This window comes from Botryllus schlosseri, chromosome 2, assembly GCF_051294905.1.
Source record: "Botryllus schlosseri isolate E-star chromosome 2, Bs_hap1, whole genome shotgun sequence".
In the NCBI taxonomy this organism is placed as follows: Eukaryota; Metazoa; Chordata; class Ascidiacea; order Stolidobranchia; family Styelidae; genus Botryllus; species Botryllus schlosseri.
Window position 1 is genome coordinate 33,847,487 of NC_137237.1, and position 22,428 is coordinate 33,869,914.

A 22,428-nucleotide genomic window follows, 5' to 3' on the forward strand; every position below is an offset into this window, starting at 1 on the left:
CTTCGCATCGAGCTCAGTGGATTAGATGTGTTCGATGCACACCCCTAAATAACTTGAAGGTGCCATATTTGCCCGATCATAGAAAATAAACGAGTATATTGTACTAATAAATCAGCGATTATCAGCAGCATTTTATATAAATTATGATTTTGAAATAGCGCGTATGAAAATTTAACAAAACGTTTCTTAAATACTTATTAAGTAAGAGGCGAGGTAAGTGTAAAATTGTAAATTAATCGGAGTGTGATATCATATAAATAACAGAGCCATACACGGCTCGCGAGCTACAGGTCCCCTTCCCTGCTTTAGACGAATTGAAAAGGAATACACATATTCCTTACATTTGTTTTTCAATATTAATTCAATACCAGCGCCTCCATTTGCATATTACATACATTTATCGTTCAAACAGCCTTATATTCCACTTAGAAGGGGATCCTTGCTCAAATGAGTCACGTGACACTCATATCTCTCGCTCGTACACACTATACGCTCAGTTTGTCACGGTCAGAATCGTAAAAAAACATTGCATTCTTACGCCTGCCCGTAACTGTGCCAGTTCAAGCGCTTCAAGATATTATGTGCACATGTATAGACGCATGCCGAGGTCGCCTGTACCACGCGGAAGGCGCGTGCGTGTTGCGATTCAAAATATGAGCACCTTTTTCCTCCAGCGCCCCTTTTCACAAATTTCCATGGTCTGGCAGCCCGTATTTAAAGAATTCTACTAAAGATATCGGGATATAGGTTGGAGTTCAGTCAGTCTCTTCGAGTTTGGATTTGACTTTTCGAAGTATTTTGCATGGAATTGCGCCATTCGAGCACTCGATTAATTGACGATCATATAATTTTACGTACTAATCAAATTCAAGGTTATCATAGCAACCGTCTGGGTTCGAACCACTTCTGCGAATGACGATACGATGCAGTTGTAGTGGGACTGGTAAAGCAACTGAAAATATTTTATATGCCTTTGTTCAGATCTTGCGTTACATGGCATGTACTCCAAACAAACCAACTCATATTTTATAACGTTCATGTCAAGTCGTGGATTGCTACACTAAACAGAGTCATTCTTCATGGCGCGATGAAGAAATATACTGACGCTTTCATTTTGTAGCTCTCAAATACAAGGATGATAGGTTTACCATTTTGGTCAGGAAGCTTCAAAGCATGTCTTTGAAACAAATGCGTCAAATAAGTTGTGAAAGCTGACGAAATCTTAATTCACTCTCAAAAGTGGTATAGGGCCACTTTTCGGGATGCAGAGAGTCACCACACCGTGTCCTGCAGGGGGCACTACCTGTTTCGAAACATTTGCTTGTGATAACCACTATCTAGTACAGGGATCGGCAAACTTTTTAGCTCGAGGTCCGCATTCAACATCTGAATTCATCTCGCGGGCCGCACCAGAGTAAAATCTACATTGCAAGCCAATTACCAAGTATTTTTTATAACGTGTCTCGAGGCTTTCGCGGGTCGCACAAAATGTTGTCACGGGCCGTCGTTTCCCCACCTCTGATCCAGTGCGATTGAACTGTGCTGAGAGAGACTTTGCGATTCAAAGGTTCTTGCAAGAAGCACGTAACCCAGAGTTAACATAAATTATAGTAAGCCCTGCGTTTGTGGATACACATCAGTATATTTAGCGCGAGGCACGACGACAAATTTGAGGATTGGATAAATTCTGACAAAAGGGAATTTGCCTTAAGAACTCGGGAATAGAGATATAGTTTAGCTATATGGAACTATATATTCTAGTATGAGCTAAACTCCAACATCTCTATTGCTGCCACTTTTTTTCGTTATAGCCTCCCTTATCGCCCCTGATTTTCTCGTCCCTTCAATATTCAAATATTCCCCTGGGTGGTGAGGGAGTCAAGGTTAATAACCACGGTTCTAAGGTCTAAGGCACCCTACATTACCATAGCATTCTTCTCCAATACATTGATATGTACACCCCGCGTGGGTCATCTTATCAATCACCATTTAGAACGAGTCAAGCTTAGACAATATATAAAAAGATAAATTTGTGCCACGAATGTATTTCTTGAGTCTCAGGTAGCATTCCAGAAGCTAGATGTTTTGCCGGTATCTCGATGAGCCAAATTTGCGGTGATCCGATAAGTTTGGGATACCTTCACTCGCAAATTATTTCAGTTATCAATGCGTTTGGTATCACTTAATTTGCGGTGATATTAATGTCAGGCAGTCACTAGAATTATTGTGAACGTGGGATACGGATGGCTGCGCTTACGGGTGCAAACATATTCAATTTAGTGGAGAGCATGTTGTGGTTTTTGTTGTACGTGGTATACATGTTTCTGTCGAATAAAATAGTCATTTAATCCAGCAGGCCGATTTTCTTAATTGTGATTCTTTATCTGCCGACCGAATCGGCTAACTTTTTGGTTCTTAACCTTGACTCCAGCGACTCCATTGGCGACATGGATTTTGAGGGGGCGAAAACGCTAAAGGAGCAATATGGGAGCCTTGGACAATATGGACGCTATGGGCGCTGCTGTGAAATAGCGTAGCAGTATGGATGGAGTGGTAATTCTTACAGAGATATCAAGTTCAATAGCAGAACTGTAGTTCTATATATGCCGAGCTCTCGTTGCAACTTGACTTAAGAAAAAAAATTGATAAATTCTTCAATCCTAGAAAGAGGCCCGATGCCACTTTTGACGGTAAAATTAAGATCTTCGAAGCTTTCACACCATATTTAATGTGTTTGTGGAGTGGACAATGGACATGCTTTGAAGCTTTTTGGACATGATGATAAACCAGCTATCCATCTATTCGATATTTACTAAATGAAAGTGCTGGTATATTTCTTCATCGTACCATAACGACTGAAACTGCTTAGTGTTATAATCCACAACATCACAATCCCAAAACCCCACAACTCTCAGAGATGTTATCCTGTGCTTACATTGGAGCCGAGTCCCAGACGGCTGTTATAATAACCTTGATTTTGATTTTTACTTACAATTATTCTCAGATCGTTAATCAGTCGAGTGGTAATCGGTTTCGATTCTGCGCAAATTATATAGAAGTCCAAGGCCGACTGGACTTCGACCTCTACCTAGTACAATCCTCAAAATAATGGGGGCGCCAGACCAAGAAATTTTCTGCAACGGCGCGCTGCAGGAAAGAAAGGTCAAGAACCACTCGGTTAACCCATTCGGATAGCTGGTATATTCTAGCAATATTATGTGACCATTGTAACTCTAGTTACGGGCAAAATATAATCGCATATGATTCGGATCTGATACTGGACATTTGGCTCAAGTCGATTCGAATCACCTCCTTGGAATATTATTTGTTTATATGGTTACTATTTACCAGTTGCTAACGATTAATCATGACGAGTGTCATCTGAAAACATTCAGGTATCTTTCAATATGAATGTACTAACAACTTATTTTATTAATCTAAATTTACGGCTGAATAATATTCGATTGAAACGAAATTCACAGCAATTTGGACAATGAACAGTTTGAGAGTATTCGGTAACGAAATACTAAATAATTCTGGATCTTAATAACGTAACAACGTCGCTGTCACATTGATTCCAGCAGCAGTGTATATAGTCTTTTAAAGGCGTAACAGTAGCTGCAGTTTAAAGATATAAATTAATTGCCTGATTGAAAATACACACAAGCCAAGATAACCTTCCATCCAAGGTGTTGGTTAAGTTGGGTGCTATTATTGAAACACGCCGCTATACGTCATTATTCCTAACTGCCAGAGTCTCCCGCACTACATTTCAGAGGACAATTGCCATGGGATACCCCAGATAAAGTGGCGGAGAATTTGTATAGACAAATTGGAAAGGAATACACAGATTACTTTTGAGTTTTGCACAATGCACCTATTGCATATTTAATATATATCGTGCCAGCAGGGAATTATCACAGTTAGGAGAGACGGGGCCTACGTAAGAGAGATCTTTACGTTCGTATAGCCAGCCAGCAGTAGCCACGTGCGTCACGTGATACACGGACCTCTCCCCCGAACAGACTAGGCTTAGTTTGTCATGGTCAGGATTATAAAAAAAAACATTCCTTTCTTACGCCCATTCGTAACGCCAGTTCAAGCGCCTCATGCTATTATGTGCACATTTGGGCGCATACCGCGGCCACATGTATCACGCAGATGGCGCGTGTGCGTTGCGATGCAAAAAAATGGATGGAAATGGTTTAAGGACTAAGGCACCCAACATTGCCGTGGAATTCGTCACAAGCGCATTGATGTCTACACCGCATGTGTCATCTCATCAATCAACCGTCAGATCGAGTCAAGCGTACGTATAGTCTATGCATAAGAATATTTTTGTGTCCCGAATTTATTTCGTGAGTCGTAGCAAAGGTTAAGGTAGTGCAATGTTTCTCTTTTGACTCTTATTGTCATGTTGGCTATCTACCGGTTTCAACTTCATGGTCCTACTCAAGTCATAAGCAATGTCTGTCGTCCCATGTTTTTGAGTCCAAGCGGAAACGAATCAGAGAGAGATAGAGATAGAGAGAAAACAGTAATTTAGACTAAAATTAAATATAATTCAAACTAAAATTGAATAGAGAGAGACAGAGAGTTTAATTTCGGAATCACATAACTGTATTAACGAAAAATAAATACATAATTTACTAAATGAGCAGAACCGTCATCAGAGTTGTCACGTATTGATGCCCATAATTTAACATGAAACCCGAAATGAACACAAAGAGAAGAAAATAATGATTGGCAAATCCAGTTTGCGAGGTGCATTTAGTAGTGAGTTATTATTGTAACATGGGTGATCGAAGCAGCGATAGTTTTTGCAAAATGCGCAGATCGATTATTTAATGTAATGCAATCACAAGATTAAATACTGTATCGACTAATAAAATATAGAATTAAACATGCAGTTTCTCAGCACAATATATAAACAAATAATTATTCCAGATGTGATAGGGTGTCTAAGTGAAATTAATGCAGTATATGTAGTAGCAGGTATAAGATGTCAGTGCAAAATACCCTATATTAATGCACACGATACCTAGTGACAAATCGGGACACATAATGCCACAATGCTGATGTACATATTGATGTTTTAAACGTCGCCAAATGTATCAAACGATATAGTCGTCCCATAAAATCAATATCTTCCGTCGCTTCGCCAACAATTTCGCAAGGGAATATAAGCTTACGCCTTAACGGTCTAGGCCCCACCCGAACAATGCATTTGACGTCTGAGTATTGCTACGCGTTGATATCGGGCAGAGTGTTAAACAGGTTTCTATATTTGCTACCGATATTACCGCCATTAACAAGTTATACAGCAGTAGCCGGCACCCTGATAACACGGATTGGTTTCTATGATACAATAAACATATGAAATCAAGATTTGACTCCGTACGCCGGCTAGAATTTTACATCAGACAACGATATCAATTTCATTGACTGGTTCAATAAGCAGCATTTTCTGACTACCTATACATGTAGTGTATTTCTCTCTTGATGTTGCGTGATTGCGGGTCAAGCTCACAGCAGCGTCTCTAAATACCCACACGGAAAGCTGGATATTTCGTGTAAACTTTTGTAACAACGCTAGTAAAGTATTTGAGATTTTGAAGGTGCATGCTCTTTTAATGTTGATTTTTTTTAAATGCCGCCAGCGCCAAGCTTAGAGTGGCCCTCAGTTGAAATGCAATAAACTTTAACCAAAGATGTTATAATGAAGTGGAAATTGTAATATATGAAAAAGGTTCACAGTGCTTGTGAACGTGAACCACTAAATTTCTGAGGTTCACTCACAGAACGCGAACGTGAACCTCACGTTCGCCTCATCCCTATTCGCAATTATGAGACAACGTGTCATCCAGCATGCGGCATTGTGTCTGTACTCGATGAAAGATCGTCGGCGATGGAACCTTTGTTCAAAATGATAAACTCATGTTCTCTGAAATATTCGATATTGATATGTCCAAGCGCCGATTAATCATGTCCTGGTCAAATGAGCCCAGCGGTATACAGAAACGACGCGCAATATATGTACAACTATCACAATTATTAATCGAATTCATTCATTCATTCATTCATTCATTTTCGAAAAGTTTCGCGCTTGGCGCGGCTAGGACACGTAGACAGAGTTTTCATGACATGTTATCGATTTTTAGTCGTAGTAATATAAATCCTATTTTATCCGTTACCTAATGCGGCGTGCTTCTATAGGACGACTAAAAAAAGGACATCAACATTCCAGTGGCCCGCGTAGTGGTTCGTAAATCTCATCTGACCCTTTAGCCAAAAAGGTTGGCCACCCTTGGTATATGCAATAAACTCGGACTGAACTGTTTTTGATGTAGATATACGGTACTGCGGTAGGTCGTAATATTGTAACATAAAAATAGCAATAATTGAAATTTATTATTTATTATCAACTTCCGATAGAAATTTCATGTCGCCGGAAGTCTAGATTTAATATGGATAGTAGGAATAAAATACGCATGTTTTATAGAAATAGGCGTATTGGCGCCGGCGATTACCACGCATTCAGCAGGACTATATATGACTCTAACCACAGAATATCATTCTCAAACCGGAAAATAGGTCACGACCATAATAAAGGTTGAAACCCCCAGATTTAAAAGAAGGCAATATCCGGACGTATATAGGACGTCTTTCGGATCCACCCGACTGCGGCGTTTTCACAACATCAGTGCCGATCACTGACCATGACCAGTTGTCCGCAAAATGATTTGGCGGAAGTTTGACACATTGTGGAAATAATATTTTCTTTTTAGGCGTAGAAGCACACAAATAATACGTTTCGCTAAGGATAGATTACTTGAAGACGCTCAGCTATATTACGATATCATAACTGGTGTCTGGTCAATATTTATGTTGTCTCCACACTGTAAAAAATAAAAACCTCGATTTACCGCGAAATGTTTGGAAGCACGGTAGCCAGACATTTCGTGGTAATCTAACATTACCGTCAGTCAATGCAAATTCAACTTACACTCGTCCGGTAATCTCACTTTACACGCCAGACTGTAATGTTACAGTCCCCTCCGGTATATCCAATCTACATGTTCTCCTGTACATTTGAGACCGAGACCGTCTACCTACCCACCTAACTACCTACCTAAATCAGGATTACATACCAGCTTGTAAATTCACGTACATCCATACCTATCGCAAAGCAACCCGATGCTAAAATATCGCAAAATTTTCTTCACACTCCCAAAACGACATTGGAACAAACTGTATATTCATTCTTGATATCACGATGAAGTGGTAATCGATGGAAAAGTATTGCTGCTGGAGGTCTAATTCTTCTTTAGGAGACATGCAGTAACACGAGTGGTCGCAAGAAAAGGTGAATTAATTCCACCACCGGCCAAACTTCCAATTGTTTCTTTTTCTCTTCCTCATTCCTTCTGTGTAACTAGTATCTTGCAGTTCCACTAAAAAGAATTCATGAGTAAGTCGCTATATAAAGCAAAGTTCCTAACCTAGACATGACATTATAAAGACTACTAAGACAAATAGGCTAACAAAAATATACGGTAACATGTTTTGAAGTACCGGTACTGGTACATTGTGTGATGAAGGCTCCGCCTTGTACATGATATAGCAGAGATTCATGACTTACTTTATCTAATGTATTGAAGCAAAAGGTTCCTCATTTGAGGTGGCATGTGTGCCAAACAAATCCAGCAGTGGATGAAAACATCTCTATGCCATGGCCCGATAATGACATAAACAAACCAACAGTTTCAACTCCTCCGCGACGGAGTATGTGGTGTCACAGGTCACTATATAAGTCGACTAATATCCCAAAATAGAACAGAGAATGCGGAGAATGAAATATTTCAATCATGAAATCAAAGTGGTGTGCACATTGCACAGTCGCAGATATCCACGGTAACAAATACTATGTAGTACTGTACCTTTTACGATGCGTATCCCATTCAGCGTTCCCAGGAATCTTCCACGATCGTGTCCAGCTGTCCACTTTCTTCAAGCACAACATGCTTCGCTCCACCCTTTGCTCAAATCTCAATAATGGCCAGACAACGATACGACACTCGAACGATTTCGAAATAAGTTGTATTCATCCGCTGACAAGCCACCAATAATATTTGCTGGCCACGTTATAATGTTTGACTTAGGTTAGTTCTCTTTCATACAGAAACATTTATCATTACATATAGTTCCTTTCTTTTCCATCTAATTTCGTATAAATTGATATTTATCCCAAGTGTTGTTCACTACTTACTGTACTTACTAAACGAGACGCTACTTGTGATGTCACAGTTGTGCGTTGGCTGTTTACTACGAATCTCAGAAAACCAGTAACGCGTAACGGTAACCTATTGTAACCTATTACAGGTCGCCTTGTCCGCCATTAGCAAATGGTCAACTGAGCATGCGGTGCTGATATTTCTAGTTTCCCGAACAATATTATACATCCTAAACTGATTTTCTAACTTATCAGCCCTATCCGTAACAACGAATGTAACCAGCGAGATCGGCCGTATAGCCATATAGCCCTATAATATAATATAATGGCTATGGCGTAACCACATTAGCTACGATTGTCAGTTGTTTCTTGTACCCTACTATGTGCTATACTGAAATTGGTACTAGGTAGGGATGGTGTGAACCCCTGAAAGGTTCAGGTTCGTGTGAACGCGAACCTTTTTAAAAGGTTCTGTGTGAACACGAACGTGAACCTCATGACGTCACGTGACGTCATATTGCTAATTCCAACCCTATCTTTCAATGAAGTGATAGCCTATATTAATGTACACGATACCTAGCGACGACTTGGCCCACATAATGCAACAATTCTGAAGTACATATTGGCGTTTTAAACGTGTATCAACTGAGGCAATCAAAGGATATCATACTACCATAAAATCAATATTTTTCGTCGCTTTGCCAACAATTTCGACGAGGACTTACCAGGGAATATACGCTTATCCCTTATCGGTCTAGGCCAGACCGGACAATGTATTCGGTGTCTGAGTATTGCTAAATTGATATTGATCAGAGTGTAAAATGGGTTTCTATATTTGCTACCGATATTACCTCATCAAGAAGTAGCCAACTCCTCAATCGCACAGATTTGGTTTTAATGATGCAGTAAAGATATGAAGTCCAGAGTGACCCCATACGCTTCTCGAATTTTTACATCAGAAAACGATATCAATCTTATTGATTGGTTGAATAAGCATCCTTCGCTGACTACGTATTTCGCTCGTGATGTTGTGTGATTGCGAGTCAAGCTCACAGCAGAGAGTCACTGAATATTCACAAACGGAAAACTGGATAATTCGAGCAAACTTTTGCAACAAAGCAAGTAAAACATTTGAGATTGTCAAGGTGCATGCTCGTTTAGTGTTGATTTTGAATGCTGCCAGCGCCATGCATGGAGTGGCCCGCAGTTAAAATGCAATAAATTTGAACCAATGATGTTATAATGAAGTGAAAATTGCAATATATGAAAAAGGTTCACAGTGCAGAACCTACCAAGGTTCTGTTGTGAACGCGAACCTCTAAATTTCCGAGGTTCACACACAGAACGCGAACGTGAACCTCACGTTCACACCATCCCTAGTACTAGGGCCAACAATTTCCGTACGACAGACCCCAGTTTCGCGAACGAGGTTGAATCAAGTCAAATCACCACGAGAATGATATATCAGTAACATTCATTTCCACGTATAAATTGGCTGCAGCGATTATGAAGCTAATCAATCTTCCCAATAGCCTGGTAAACTGCAGTTACGAGTAACTGTCAGTAATTTTGCGAGGAACTTCTGGTAACTTGACTTCACAGCTAAACTAAGGTAATATCACATATTAAAATGTAAAATTACAAGCTACGCACAGTTATTGGCTGCGACCGGTAATTCGTTGTGAAATTTACAGAGATTTCCCAGTAAATCTACCAGATTTTTTACAGTGCACGCTCCACTGGCGAACAACTGAGTAATTCTCAGTTGCCCCCAATGACACAGGAATCCGATGGATATCGCCTTTAATGTTTACGCGCATACGGTTCACCAGATAGCACTAGTCACTACTCGTATACAAAGAGCATGTCGATTTAACATTCACGGTCAGTTTGAAAGCGTCGTGGTTAGTAGGCCTATATGACTCCGATCCCCCAGTGAAACAGCAACTTCACAAGTTAACATGGCGTATACTGGTAGGACTCTATAGGACCGTCTCACGAATTCCTATGAGAGCAACGAACCGGTTAGCATTGCTGGCTATAATTTTTTGTAACAGAGCCGGCTGGAAATATGACATTGATGACTGCTGAGAACATACTAGAATCCGACCACAGCATATTATAGCCTTTGCAGTGCGCCAATTCTGCACCAGGCTACCGGGAACTGTACGTAGGCTACATATACAGACACACGACTGACTCACGAAAATATTCAATAACAGGTCGTGTCAAACTCATAGTAAATAGTTAGGGTTTCTCTATCATAGTCAAGTTTACTAATTGATGATCATCAAAACACGGTACATGCGCAGATAAGGTGACTCATATCAGCGAATGGAGCACAACACAAGTATACTTTTCGTGACTCAAGTGTTCGTTGCAAAACATTTATACAGCTAGAAAGAGAAGTTCGTTTTCGACATAGTAGACTAACTCCAGATCGCACCGAGTTTTGGCCGAACTCGGGTAGGTTTGCCAATGCCATTTGTAGATAGTCGTGAGAAAAATCTTGGTATGCACAGAAACCTCGTAGATGGTACCATAAGTCGGATTTAAGATTATTGTCGGAGTTCGGAGAGCGGTTAATACGGTATGGATGTTGATTTATGTACTAATTCGAGAAGAAAGGCTGGGATCTTGTCAAAAATCGCTATTGGTGTTATAGATGCAAGCATCGTGCTACCTAAAAGAGATTGGATATATACTAGTGTGTTGAATAAGTTGCAGGTTGATGGCAGTATCTTCAGCATACAGCAAAATTCTATAATAACGAGGTCCGGAGTCATACATGTTCTGTAACTAAAGCTTGCGATATGGTCATTCAACTAAGATATTTCAGTGGTTGGCATTACTTACAGCGACATATAGCCTATCTTCGATTTCCCTGTTATGTTTGATCGTCATGATAGCAATAAACATACACAATTATACATAGATTTGAAGAATGCTGGGCGAATTCGTTCGTCAAAGTCACGATCCTATTACGTTTATGATTTCTCTTTCGTGTTTGTTCTCCAGGATACAATTAAACATTTAAAATAGATTTCAAGAATGCTGGACGAATTCGTCAAGGTCACACTCATGGTATTTTACTTACAAGGTAAGTCATCAAACAGTTGATGATTAGAAATTGTCGATATGAAAAGTTTCGGTTTCATGGAGCCTAATTATGATTGTATTATAGACAAAAAATAATTCAATTTGTAAAGTCTCGACGAATGTCTGGTACTAATATTGGGCAATTCTGTACTGCGTTTTCTGGGGTGCATCAGGTATGATTCGCGAAATTATACAGTACACCGTTATTGCGAGATTTAAATCGAAATAAGAAAATAGAATACTCGAAATCCCTGCTAATTATGTAAACGAAATACCTCATTCGAATTGGACGACATCTATATTGATTCGTCGCAATTTAAAATTGGTGATTCATCTATTTGTTACTTTTAATCATAGGAATGGGCAGTAGGCCGTTCCTATGCTAAAGTATCCGAACATGTTCAATATACGACATGAATGTGGACCAATATAATTGATTTGATGATCGCCGACAGACTACAGGCTTCTTTTATCCGTGAGACATGACGCTTAAATGCGCTTATCCGACAAAATATGATATTGGAAAGCGGTATGGTCAGCGGGTCTAAAGGGTACGACTCTCTAAATACGATGTTCTCTCAAAGTACGGTAGAAATTGTGAAAACAATTTGCTATCAGTTACGGATTTCAGAAAGCCACCGTCTTCGAACAGCAGCTACAAGATTTTCGCGAAATGTAAAACTTTGTGACTCTTGATATAAGTTTCGCGGTTTTTGCCCGGGGATACGCAGCCAGACGTCCGCTAATGTCAGTAATAAAATCTAAACAATTGGTTTTATGTTCTTGTTTGCAGACTGAAGAACACCTATTATTACCCAAAAAAAACATGAACAATTTTCAATAAACGTTCAGACTATGTTGATGATGCTGCTGTTGTTGGCGATGACGGTAGTGTTCGGTTTCGAGATTTATGAGTAGTGTACATCAGACCTTTATTCCTATTTAATAATCCTGAGATGCCAACACATGGCACGAAACACTTTAGTCCTAAGCTTTTGAAGACACTTCTTACCGGTATCAAGTGGCGATGAGGTGCCCAGAAACTCGAGACCACCGTATTCCGTGTGTCTAAATATACTTGGGACTACCGTATTTGGCAATATTGCAGGCGTGGTGGCGTCAATGCCAGAGACCATCTCATGCTCCAACGCGGACGATTGCTCGAAATCGACAACAACAGGGAAACAATTCTGCTGCGGCACTTGCGAGCAAGGCTTTTGCTGCGGGAACGAAACTTTGGTGATCGACAGAACCGAATGCAAAGCGAATGCTCCAGACGACGGTGGGATCAACAGGTAACTTGCGTTTAGGATATCACCAGGACCGAGACAGCACTTCGTTAGCACCCCTCCAAAAAACGTTGGACTTGGTCCCTATCGTGACCTCTCGAGAAAATCCCTCCTGATATACACACGGTTTTCTAGGCTTTTATTGACTAAAAGTTTAGACTAAACTACAAAGAATATAAACGTTAAAATACAAGGTAAATCAGGAAACACATGCTATACTCTCGAAACGCCCTACACCAGAATGATAAACTAACCGAAGGACAAACGGACAAAATAATAACGAAAGGAAATGACGCAAAGCTAGACACCTAGTGGATACATAAAACATCACATCCCCCATTGTGTGATTAACCAAACTTCGCCCCCAGACCTCCCATCTTCCTTTACGTTTTACCGGTACGTATTAGCGAGTTTTGTTTCACTGTTTACTGTGTAGGCTTTTATCGCCTAAACGCGCTAAGCGCGAAAATTTTATATAATTCATGATTGAATCGGTCAATATCATAACGTTTTCTCGCGGCCGATCGTTCTATGGCATACTTCTCGGAGTTACAGGGCCTAAACGCTTCATATGTCTTGGTGCGTCGTGGCGCGGTAATGGCTGACGCAGAAATGTCCATTTTCATAAATCAGACGTGTTTTTCTTAAGGAAAGGGTACTCAACAATCAAGATATTCGGCAACATTGAATTGAAGAAGTTGCATAAATTTCCCATATATTCATATTGAAATGAACCCGAATATTTCCCGCTGACACTCGATGTTCTTTTCCAATGCTCTACTAGTTGCTGACGATTACCCCTGTCGAGTGTCAGCCGAAAATATTCGGGTTCATTTCAATGTGGATATACTTTTCAATTGCATATTGAAGTTCTGTAAATCCCCAAGAAGCTCTTTTATAATTTATGTTAATGCACAAAATAATTTGGGGCCCCTTCGAGCTCGCTCCCTCTCAATTGGGGGTTTGGAATGCGGCAGTTACGGTCCTGGATATCACCAACGACGTCCAGGTTGCATGCTTCGTAATACGGAGTCCAAACTACGAACTTCTTATTCTTTGAATTACATAGAGTATAAATTAGTTTCGGAATATGCCTGGATCACTTATACGGGTGAAGTTGTGAAGACTTGGATGGCACAGTCTCAGTATCACCACTACAGATATGTTTTCGAAAATTGAGTGTGTAATCTGTGGTGTCATAGATCATTTTACATTAGTTGCGAAGATGCACCACGTAGTTTCGAAACTTGCCACCAACTATTAACTCCAAAAAGTATGCGACGCATCTACCTAATCCGCTTTTAGAAATTTCTCCCTTAATGACCATTTAGATCTTCATTTTCTATTTGTACTTGACGAAGTGTTGACATATCTTTGCAAGTGCTAATTTTACTTGTGAGTAAGTAAAAATTAACAACGATACTTTTACTTGATTATAGTAAGCGTTACTTATACCATCTCGGCATATTTGACGTAATTGAGGCTAAACATGTTTTTCCAAGCCTCATCAATGTACGCATAGGATATAGTCTGATCCCCGATTGTCCACTACCTCAGTTAATTTGAACTCCCGCTATTGCTTCGTTTTAACTTGCTTTTTTCGTATAATTCGCTGTTGTTGTGGTGATGATGGCGCGTCAAGATCAGTGGTCACTTAAGTCATCTTGCTATTTCGTTTCTTTGATTTCCTAGCTGATACCGTTTCGTTCTAGGAGGCTTTTATAACATCCCGACTATAAGGATCGGATGGCGATAGATAAACGTTCAACACTCGACGAGGGATTCCGGGGTCGTATTGCAAGTGAAGCTATTACCAATGGGTATACAGATGCGATTTTGTCCGAGTTTTAGGATTTGTTGGTCTCTTGTGAGGCATGAAGCGGCTATAGTATTCGCTATACTTCAGACCTCGCTTTATGCTATGCGGGGCGCGCGGTCACGAAACGCCTTATTGTACGAAGTGACCTAATTCAAGTGCAAAATATGGCGCTCAAAGATTTCGAATTTGATCACGTTACCCTAACGACCTAAACAGCAGTTGATCAAAAGTTTGGAGGGGACCCGATTTGAAGTTGTCCGTGTATCGCCACGTTTGATACAAATAGCACATTCCTGCGTAGTAGGCGATACCGATCTCATACAGCACATCGCCTCGGGTTTCATTTTGAATAATAACGTTTCGGAGCCCGTTATCAATACCGCGCGGCAACTCTGATATATGATAATTTGTATTATGCAAATAAACTGATGAATCTGCAAAACATCCCATGACTTGAAAGCAAAAACACTGGCCTAACTAAGGCGACAAAACACAGACATTCGGTCAAATTTAACGACGGTACATTTTCGTCAATCGGCAATGTTGTAGTGGCAAATCAATGTCTTTCATAACTAAATACTGATTGATTACGTCGTAGTTTTCCGCGACCCGATGACCTAGTCGCGTCTCCTCTTATTTCAGCTCTTGTTTATACATTACGCTCTCGTATTCGAAATTTGATGCTGGCGACGTCGTATTTTGTGATACGATTGTTGCTATACGATGGTCTTTTGAATTCTCTACTAGTTGCTGACGATTACCCCTGGGTTTATTTGAATATGAATATACCGTGTACTATGTGTCTCCAAGAAGCTGTTATACATTATGGTAAAGTTTTACCCATCTCAAACTTATGTCAATGCCTCCAGCTATACCTCATCTCTGTCGAATAAACTAATGAGTCGAAATCCCCTCATGTAAATACATGTAATTGCTGTTACGCAAATATTTAGGCCGCCGTTGTTGTTTAAACATAAATATTTGGTGTTGTGCTATAGCGAGAATATTGTAATATATCACTGTTGTCATAATAATTATAATATAGGTGAAAGGTTACAAGGTTTGGACATCATTCGTATATGTTTTAGGAGAACAAGAATTCAATCTTATAGATTCTTCACATATAGCAATACGGAAACAATCGAATTCCTATTGACCAGTCAAGTAAAACATGTTCGGTGGTTTCCGGATACAACGATAAAAAGAAAGTGGACATTCTAGTTGTTCAATTATGAGCATATGATCATCGATGTCCGTGGTTCTCACATTTTTGAGCTTGAGGACCAGTAAAATCTCAAAACACATTTGCGGGCCGGTCAACTTTCATGAAATAAAAATAAATCCAAAATGCTACTAATACCACAAATATAAGGCAAACAATTTGAACTTTCCTTTTATGTAAAATTTGCTGCTGTCATTTTCATATTACATCTGTTATGCGTGATATTATTGAGTTTTCTGAAAGGCAAAGTCCTGTCAAAACCACCAACTCGAACTTCACTATTCGTTTTCATTTGAAAAAAGTGAGACTTAGCGGCATGCTGTAGTCTATTACATTGCGTAATGTCACGTAATGCACCTGGCCGACACTCTTTATTAAGATTCCGTATTTGCAAATTTTAGCACGGTCCACTTCCAGGCTTTTTAAAGGCACCGCTTCCGCAGATCAGGCGGGGTGGAGCGTGTAGCCTATATAATGTTGGAAGTATACCATGAACTCTATATCCCGTCAGAATAAGTCCCTAATTAAGTTCTAAATTTCTACATTAGTTTAAAATTAGGTGCTGAATTTCTCTAATTAATGGACAAACCGTTAAACTCTTTGATTTTGCAATTAAGAATAAAATTTAAATATGCTTTGTGGACCAGCAGTTGAGAGCCTCTGATTTAGGCGACAGCGACAGGACTGCAAACAAAAATATATTGCAAATATATTATGAGCAGATGTTTCAAATATATGTAGTGTCGAATATGTATTTCGACTACATTCCGCAAATACATTGCCATATTAACTGAACATAACTGGCCGGATTCCTGATAGCGAATAACTTACGTTACAGCTCCGCAAAAATGCTCGGCGTTATCATTGGAGGAATGGTTATATCGTTTACGGGGGCCATGGTGGTACATGGGCTGATCAGGAAGCTGTTACGAAGGAGAAGGAAGCGGAGGAATAGAGACGGTGAAAACGGTAGGGTGTACTTGGGCATACGAGGAGTGCCGTCATTCACCAGTTAGTAGGGATGGTGTGAACCTCTGAAAGGTTCAGGTTCGTGTGAACGCGAACCTTTTTGAAAGGTTCTGTGTGAAATCCATTTCATTGCTACTTGAAGAACAGTCGCCAAAATGACAACTTCAATGTTCTAGGGGTTTTCAATAAATTTGTAACGTCATAAGCTGATCGCAACGTAACTGGAGCATATAAGCGCACAATGTTGTATATACTGAATCCCCTAAATGGTTGCTTCTATAATATGGTATCTAATTGTAAGCTCACCAGAGGCTAGTGATTTCTATCTACCAGCATTTGCCTGTACAAGACTGTGTCAAATAGACAGTCCGGCACCTATTGTGCCCAAACTATTGATATAAAGATTACATCTTGTCTCGCCTCACAACGTGACATATCTTTCCAGGCGTTCCGATTTCTGAACCCGCCACATCAAACACCCAAGTAGGAATCGAATTGGAACTACCGTCATACGATCAAATTCACCTTTACAAGACTGTGGGCCACAGCGACTACATTGCGATAGAACCGGTGGACATGTCGTCACATAAATCAGCCAAAACAGAGGTGAAATAAAAATCATTTTTTCAGTTATGATAAAACAATTAATTGTTGGTGTACAGAATGGAAACCATGTTGCCACGGACGAAGACTTAGAATCGTCGTCGTCATCGCCGCCGCCTCCGTACAGTATTTCGTCGAGAGTTGCGTCTACTGAACACAAGTGAGTTATGGGTAGGATATTGTGAGAATGGGGGTAGCCAGAACATCTTTTTTTTGGGGGGGGGTGAGGGCATCACATGAATGCACGAATATCTATTGTGATGTAGTGTAAAACAATGGCATCCTAATGTCCGAATAGAAAATGTGGAGTATAGCTTTCGTGGTCGTCAGTGACTCAGAAGTCTAAAGTAGCCTATGCTTTGTCTGCTTCACTTAGTCATGTTATGTCAATCTTGGAGAAATTAGTACGGACAGGCACAATCGAATCACTGCCGATTCAAATCGGACTTCACCGCTCACTACTGCATCGAATCGAATTGTTTTTTTTTTCTCAACTTTGCAATAAATGAAATTGTAGTTGGCTACTTTAGAATTGAGTTGTCTTGAATTTCAATGTTCCATTTTTATGGATGTTTGAAAGCGCGATTAGGGATGGGGAAACGGCGCTGTTGCCCCCGTAGATCTCAGTCATTTTACGTTATTTTTTTTATCACATACATCGCGACATTGTTGAGTATTTCCCCTCTAAATTTTCATTCCGGCGACGCAACCGCATGTAGGCAACATAGTGTAAGTACGAAATATTCTTATCCTTGAATGAAACGAATGTTTTATATAATTTCGTCCGTTTTAGCACACCGCAATCTTATATAAGATGTATATTCGACAGAAAGCGAACTAATATATATGTTCTCATCGAAATACAAAGAGAAAAATGTCGGCAACAAAATGAAGTATAGCAAACGCGAGTGATTAGAGCAGTGGTTCCCAGACTGTTTCTGCTTGTGGCACACTAGAAATATTCTAAAACGCGCCCGGCACACTTACAGGGGAAGAAAAGTTGCTTAAAAACTAGTTTTGCGGGTTAATGGGCTTGTTTATAAGGACTGAAGTGAAACGATGTTGCATTGTTTCCAAACAAACACTATTTAGTAGGGATGGTGTAAGAGGTTGAGAGGTTCACCCACACAGCGCAAACGTGACCTCACGCTCACACCCTCCATAGCATTTAGTCGTTAATTTATAAAGGTCTCTCTCGGTTTTAACTATTTTCATGCCATGTTCACATGCAGAACCGAAACAGCAATGTGTTTTGTCAGCCACACCCACATGGAAACGCTGATCATGGACCCCCATAGGGTGTTCACTGCTCAACCTAACTTGCCTCTTTCTTCTCCTAGTAATTTCATCATTAGCCCTTATACATGCGATTCACAAAAACGTAGCGAACGAAACACGTGTTACGCGATAAACGAACGAGTCATATTTATCTGCAGAATACACGAAGGTGATGATGTTAAAAATTTAGGGAACGTAATTGTACATGATCATGTTCAATTGCTCATGCTACACTGTCAGGTCTATCCCTGAGTTAAAATGCTGGTCCCATATTATATTAATATCAACTTAATAGAGAATATTATTGGACTGTCCGCGCGGATAAGTCTGCCTTTTCAGGCGATGTAGTGGTACTCTTTACGGTCAGTCTGCAACCGCGCCAAGTATTCCCGTTCGATCAGGCCCTCGATGCGTCCCTTCGTGACTGTAAATTATGGGTATTCTATTTAATTGTTTGTATTTGCTGGAACGGGAACCCCTATAAAAGTCAAGAATACCAAACAGACTAAATTTCGCCTTATCGCGCCGAGCGCGAAGAAATTTTCAAGTTGAGCATTATGCTGTCCGCCAAATATACTATGCTTCATGTTGCATTGCGAAACAATTTTGTCCCTCCTTCGAGCTTGGATCCTTTCAAATTTGGGGTAGGGACACGGCAGTTACGGCCCCGATCGCATAGCTGTGTAGATGCAGCGATTGTATAATCAGCCCGCAATTGCACCGATCAAGGCATAGGATTTGACAGCAGACAGTCGAAACTCATCCATTTTAAAGCAGATCCTTTCGTAAATCAATGAGCTGTTCTTCTGCAAAAAGCTGTTTGTTTTACTGGCACAACAGTGGCACTTAAAGTCATATGCGCCACGACAGTATACATTGTCTTTACTTTTCGTCTTCTTCCGGGCAACCTGTCACACGCGCACTCATTCACCGTCGGTCTCCCTCGTTTTTTATGCGCCCGTTTCCTCGTCTCCACAGCCGATTTTGGGCTAGGCTCACTTTCACTTCGGGCTTTTCGTACGCACTGCAATCGCAGTGAGGTAGGTTAGCGATGAGGAGCTCAGATAAACCTCCGACATATGGTAGTTTGAACCCACATCGATCGGTGTCGTGGGGCTGGCGGCTTAACCAACTGCGCCAGTCGGCACAAAGTTAGGGAATCACTGGATTAGAGCGTTGAAACGCACATCGTTGATTATGTTAGAAGTCGGCCTTGCCTTGTTTAAACTCGTTACAACCTTCGTTCATTCGCGTCATCCTTATATAAATATAGAAAATATAGATATCATATGTTATTAATATTTATATGCATATACATAAAACATACATAGCTACCAAATGTAAACAAGAACATTGTAGGGAATCAGTAGTTGCCGTTTTGGTATTTTAAATAATCTTCACAAATATTCTTTTCTGTGTTAGGCTATGCGTGTCCGAGGTAAGCCGAATGTCGCTTCTCGAAATATCACGTTTCGCAAGCTTATGTAACGTCAACATTCTGGAACATGCTTCCGTAAGCCCGCCATGTAACATTTACATGCAAGCGATATATATTTGACAGCACTCCATGACTCGACATTGCTATAATTAGGCGTTGTTTACGAAAGGCATTATTTCATTAAACCTGAACCTGCAATTGAAATAACGCGGTTTGTGCGACATTGTTCAATTTTAAAATATGCTGAAATCACGATGAACATGATCTGTAAAGCCACAAATAACTGTATATTGCGTGAATGTCGCGCAAACGGGCCATAAAATTATCCGATTTTATTTAATATCTTTTCTCTTGTTGGACAGATAATTGCAAAACAGAATAATAATACTGTCGGCGCGTATAACACTAATCCGTAATATTCCATTTTAGTACAACCCAACAATCAGAAGGCAACGCGTCCGTAAGTGAAGAAGTTGAAACCGCCAAACGGACGCCGCCCTCAAGGGAAGTGCAAGTCGACGAAAGCCCGTCAACATCAAGTCATACCAGAAATAGTGTAGCCGACACCTCTACGCAACAAACATCAGAAACGATCATCGTCAGAGTGATGAACCTTCTCCAAACGCTGGAGTCAGGCGATAACACAGAGCACACGCACAATGCCATACAGTCAGCGAGAAAATATCTCAATGAGGTCGTCGACAAAGGCCAACTGAAGGAAAAATAACCTAGCCCAAGTTAGAAACGCGGGGAAATGTAAAACAGTCAAGCCATCCGATGGTTCGCACTTACAAAGTTCCATAAACTATATACTAAGTTTATCAACCCAAATCTCACGCCAATCTCACCCAAATGTTTGAGAGGTTGGTGATGGAGAGGGATCAATCCAACAACATCCTAATTTCGGGAAGATGTCGAAAACACTGCCATCAGCTACGCACTTGAGCACTTCAGATTTTTGCTTCGCATACTTTACTATCACATAACCGGGTGATTATGACCATGTCTTTAGTAATAGTGCCGGTCTTATAGATGATCTTATCAAATGCCATTATATTTATCATGTTGAAATTGTCGAGGTGGGATATCTGTCGATTTTTTAGATACATTCTCAGACACAATACCGACCACTTGTGGCATACAGTATTGATAAAATGTTTTCGTTCAAAACAGTATCATTTAGTGTCTTTTGTGTGATTCGAAAGTCACCGTGCAGTTATTTTTCACTTTCAAGCAGTGTCTGGTTGAATTAACTACCTTGAGTTGCAAGTTATGTCAGGTCAAATCATTTAAAATGTTTCTAGTAAGGATGTATGGCGGGTCATTTTATCACGGATGATGAGGACGAAAACGTTCCCTCGCGACGCTCTAAATCGAGCAAAGTGAAATTTCATGTTGAATGAAAAAATAGCTGCGGCCCAATTTTTTTTTCGATCTGTGCTTCAATTTGCGACAACATCAATTTTAGGGCGCAGTGCCCCTTTAATGTTGCATAACTATGGACTTCTGAGTTGAGCGTTGGTGACGACTTTCGATTGAATGTACCGTTATCATTGTGCGACTGCGAACGACGTGACCCATATTCATAAATCTGCCTTTGCTGCACAGATAGAGAGTGCTATTAGTTTACAAATTTTTTAAACAGTTCATAGCGCCCACGTTTACTCACAGCGAACCCAATCACCCAGTTCGTAGCTAGCTCCCCTTTCGATATCGTAAACGCCCCAAGGGGACGCTGGCTCTCACTTTGCGAACCGAGCAGCATCGGACATCGAATCGACTATTGACGCACCAATAACTGGTTGTCAGTCCGACTTCAGACTTCTTTCCTACGTGTTGGAGGTTTGTTTAGGCTCCTCTGGGAGGACATCTGATCCGCGCAAAAGGTGTCTTAAAATGGCTAGAAGTCGGCAGATAAGGAATCATAAATGACCACTGTAGTCAAAACACCATGCTTGCCATAAACAACAGCAATCGACCTAGCGAGGAAGATGCTGAACGTAGTGAACGCCCTACCATTATGAAATCTCGTAGGCGTCTCCACAGCTCCATCGCTCTAAACCTGGTGTCGTTAGGAATATTCCGGGTACCGCGAGACAAACGAAGAATTACAAGACTACTGGCTATTACTGTGATCCCATCAGCTGGGGATATTATGTATTCCAAACTAGGGGATGTTGCGCTTCAGCATTGCAAGTTACCGACTACAGGCGCCTCTGCGTTTCGACGCAAAATTCGTCGGGGCGAATAATGAAAACTGCAACACAAACTGGATACATTGCTGTGACAGAATACACAGAATAGTGTTTCGCTGCTCTGCGATTATCCGGAGAAGTGACGATTTTAGTAATACGGTGCGATTTCGTGAGAGGGCAGGCTGCTGGTGCCCTCACCAGAATGATCTTTACAATTCCGTAATAGCTGTGACAGTAGCTTTCTAATTATACCAGTTTGGATATATTTTCAGTTCCAGTTTGC

The 22,428-nt window shown here is 40.5% G+C and overlaps 1 protein-coding gene and 1 long non-coding RNA gene across 2 annotated transcripts; one reads left to right on the forward strand and one right to left on the reverse strand.

Annotated features, from left to right (window-relative positions):
* Positions 1-7,237: 7,237 nt before the first annotated feature.
* LOC145458894 (uncharacterized) lies at positions 7,238-8,636 on the reverse strand. The gene is made up of 2 exons (XR_013921220.1): positions 7,941-8,636; positions 7,238-7,454 (listed from the first exon to the last, which is right to left on the reverse strand). It is a non-coding gene; the product is annotated as an uncharacterized LOC145458894 (long non-coding RNA).
* A 2,043-nt stretch (positions 8,637-10,679) lies between these two features.
* Positions 10,680-21,223, forward strand: LOC145458640 (uncharacterized). Its single transcript, XM_080337079.1, has 6 exons — positions 10,680-11,333; positions 12,441-12,627; positions 16,501-16,631; positions 17,077-17,237; positions 17,294-17,394; positions 20,380-21,223. The coding sequence occupies exons 1-6, from the start codon at positions 11,285-11,287 to the stop codon at positions 20,675-20,677; spliced, it is 927 nt and encodes a 308-aa protein (XP_080193205.1). The 5' UTR covers positions 10,680-11,284; the 3' UTR covers positions 20,678-21,223.
* Positions 21,224-22,428: the final 1,205 nt, after the last annotated feature.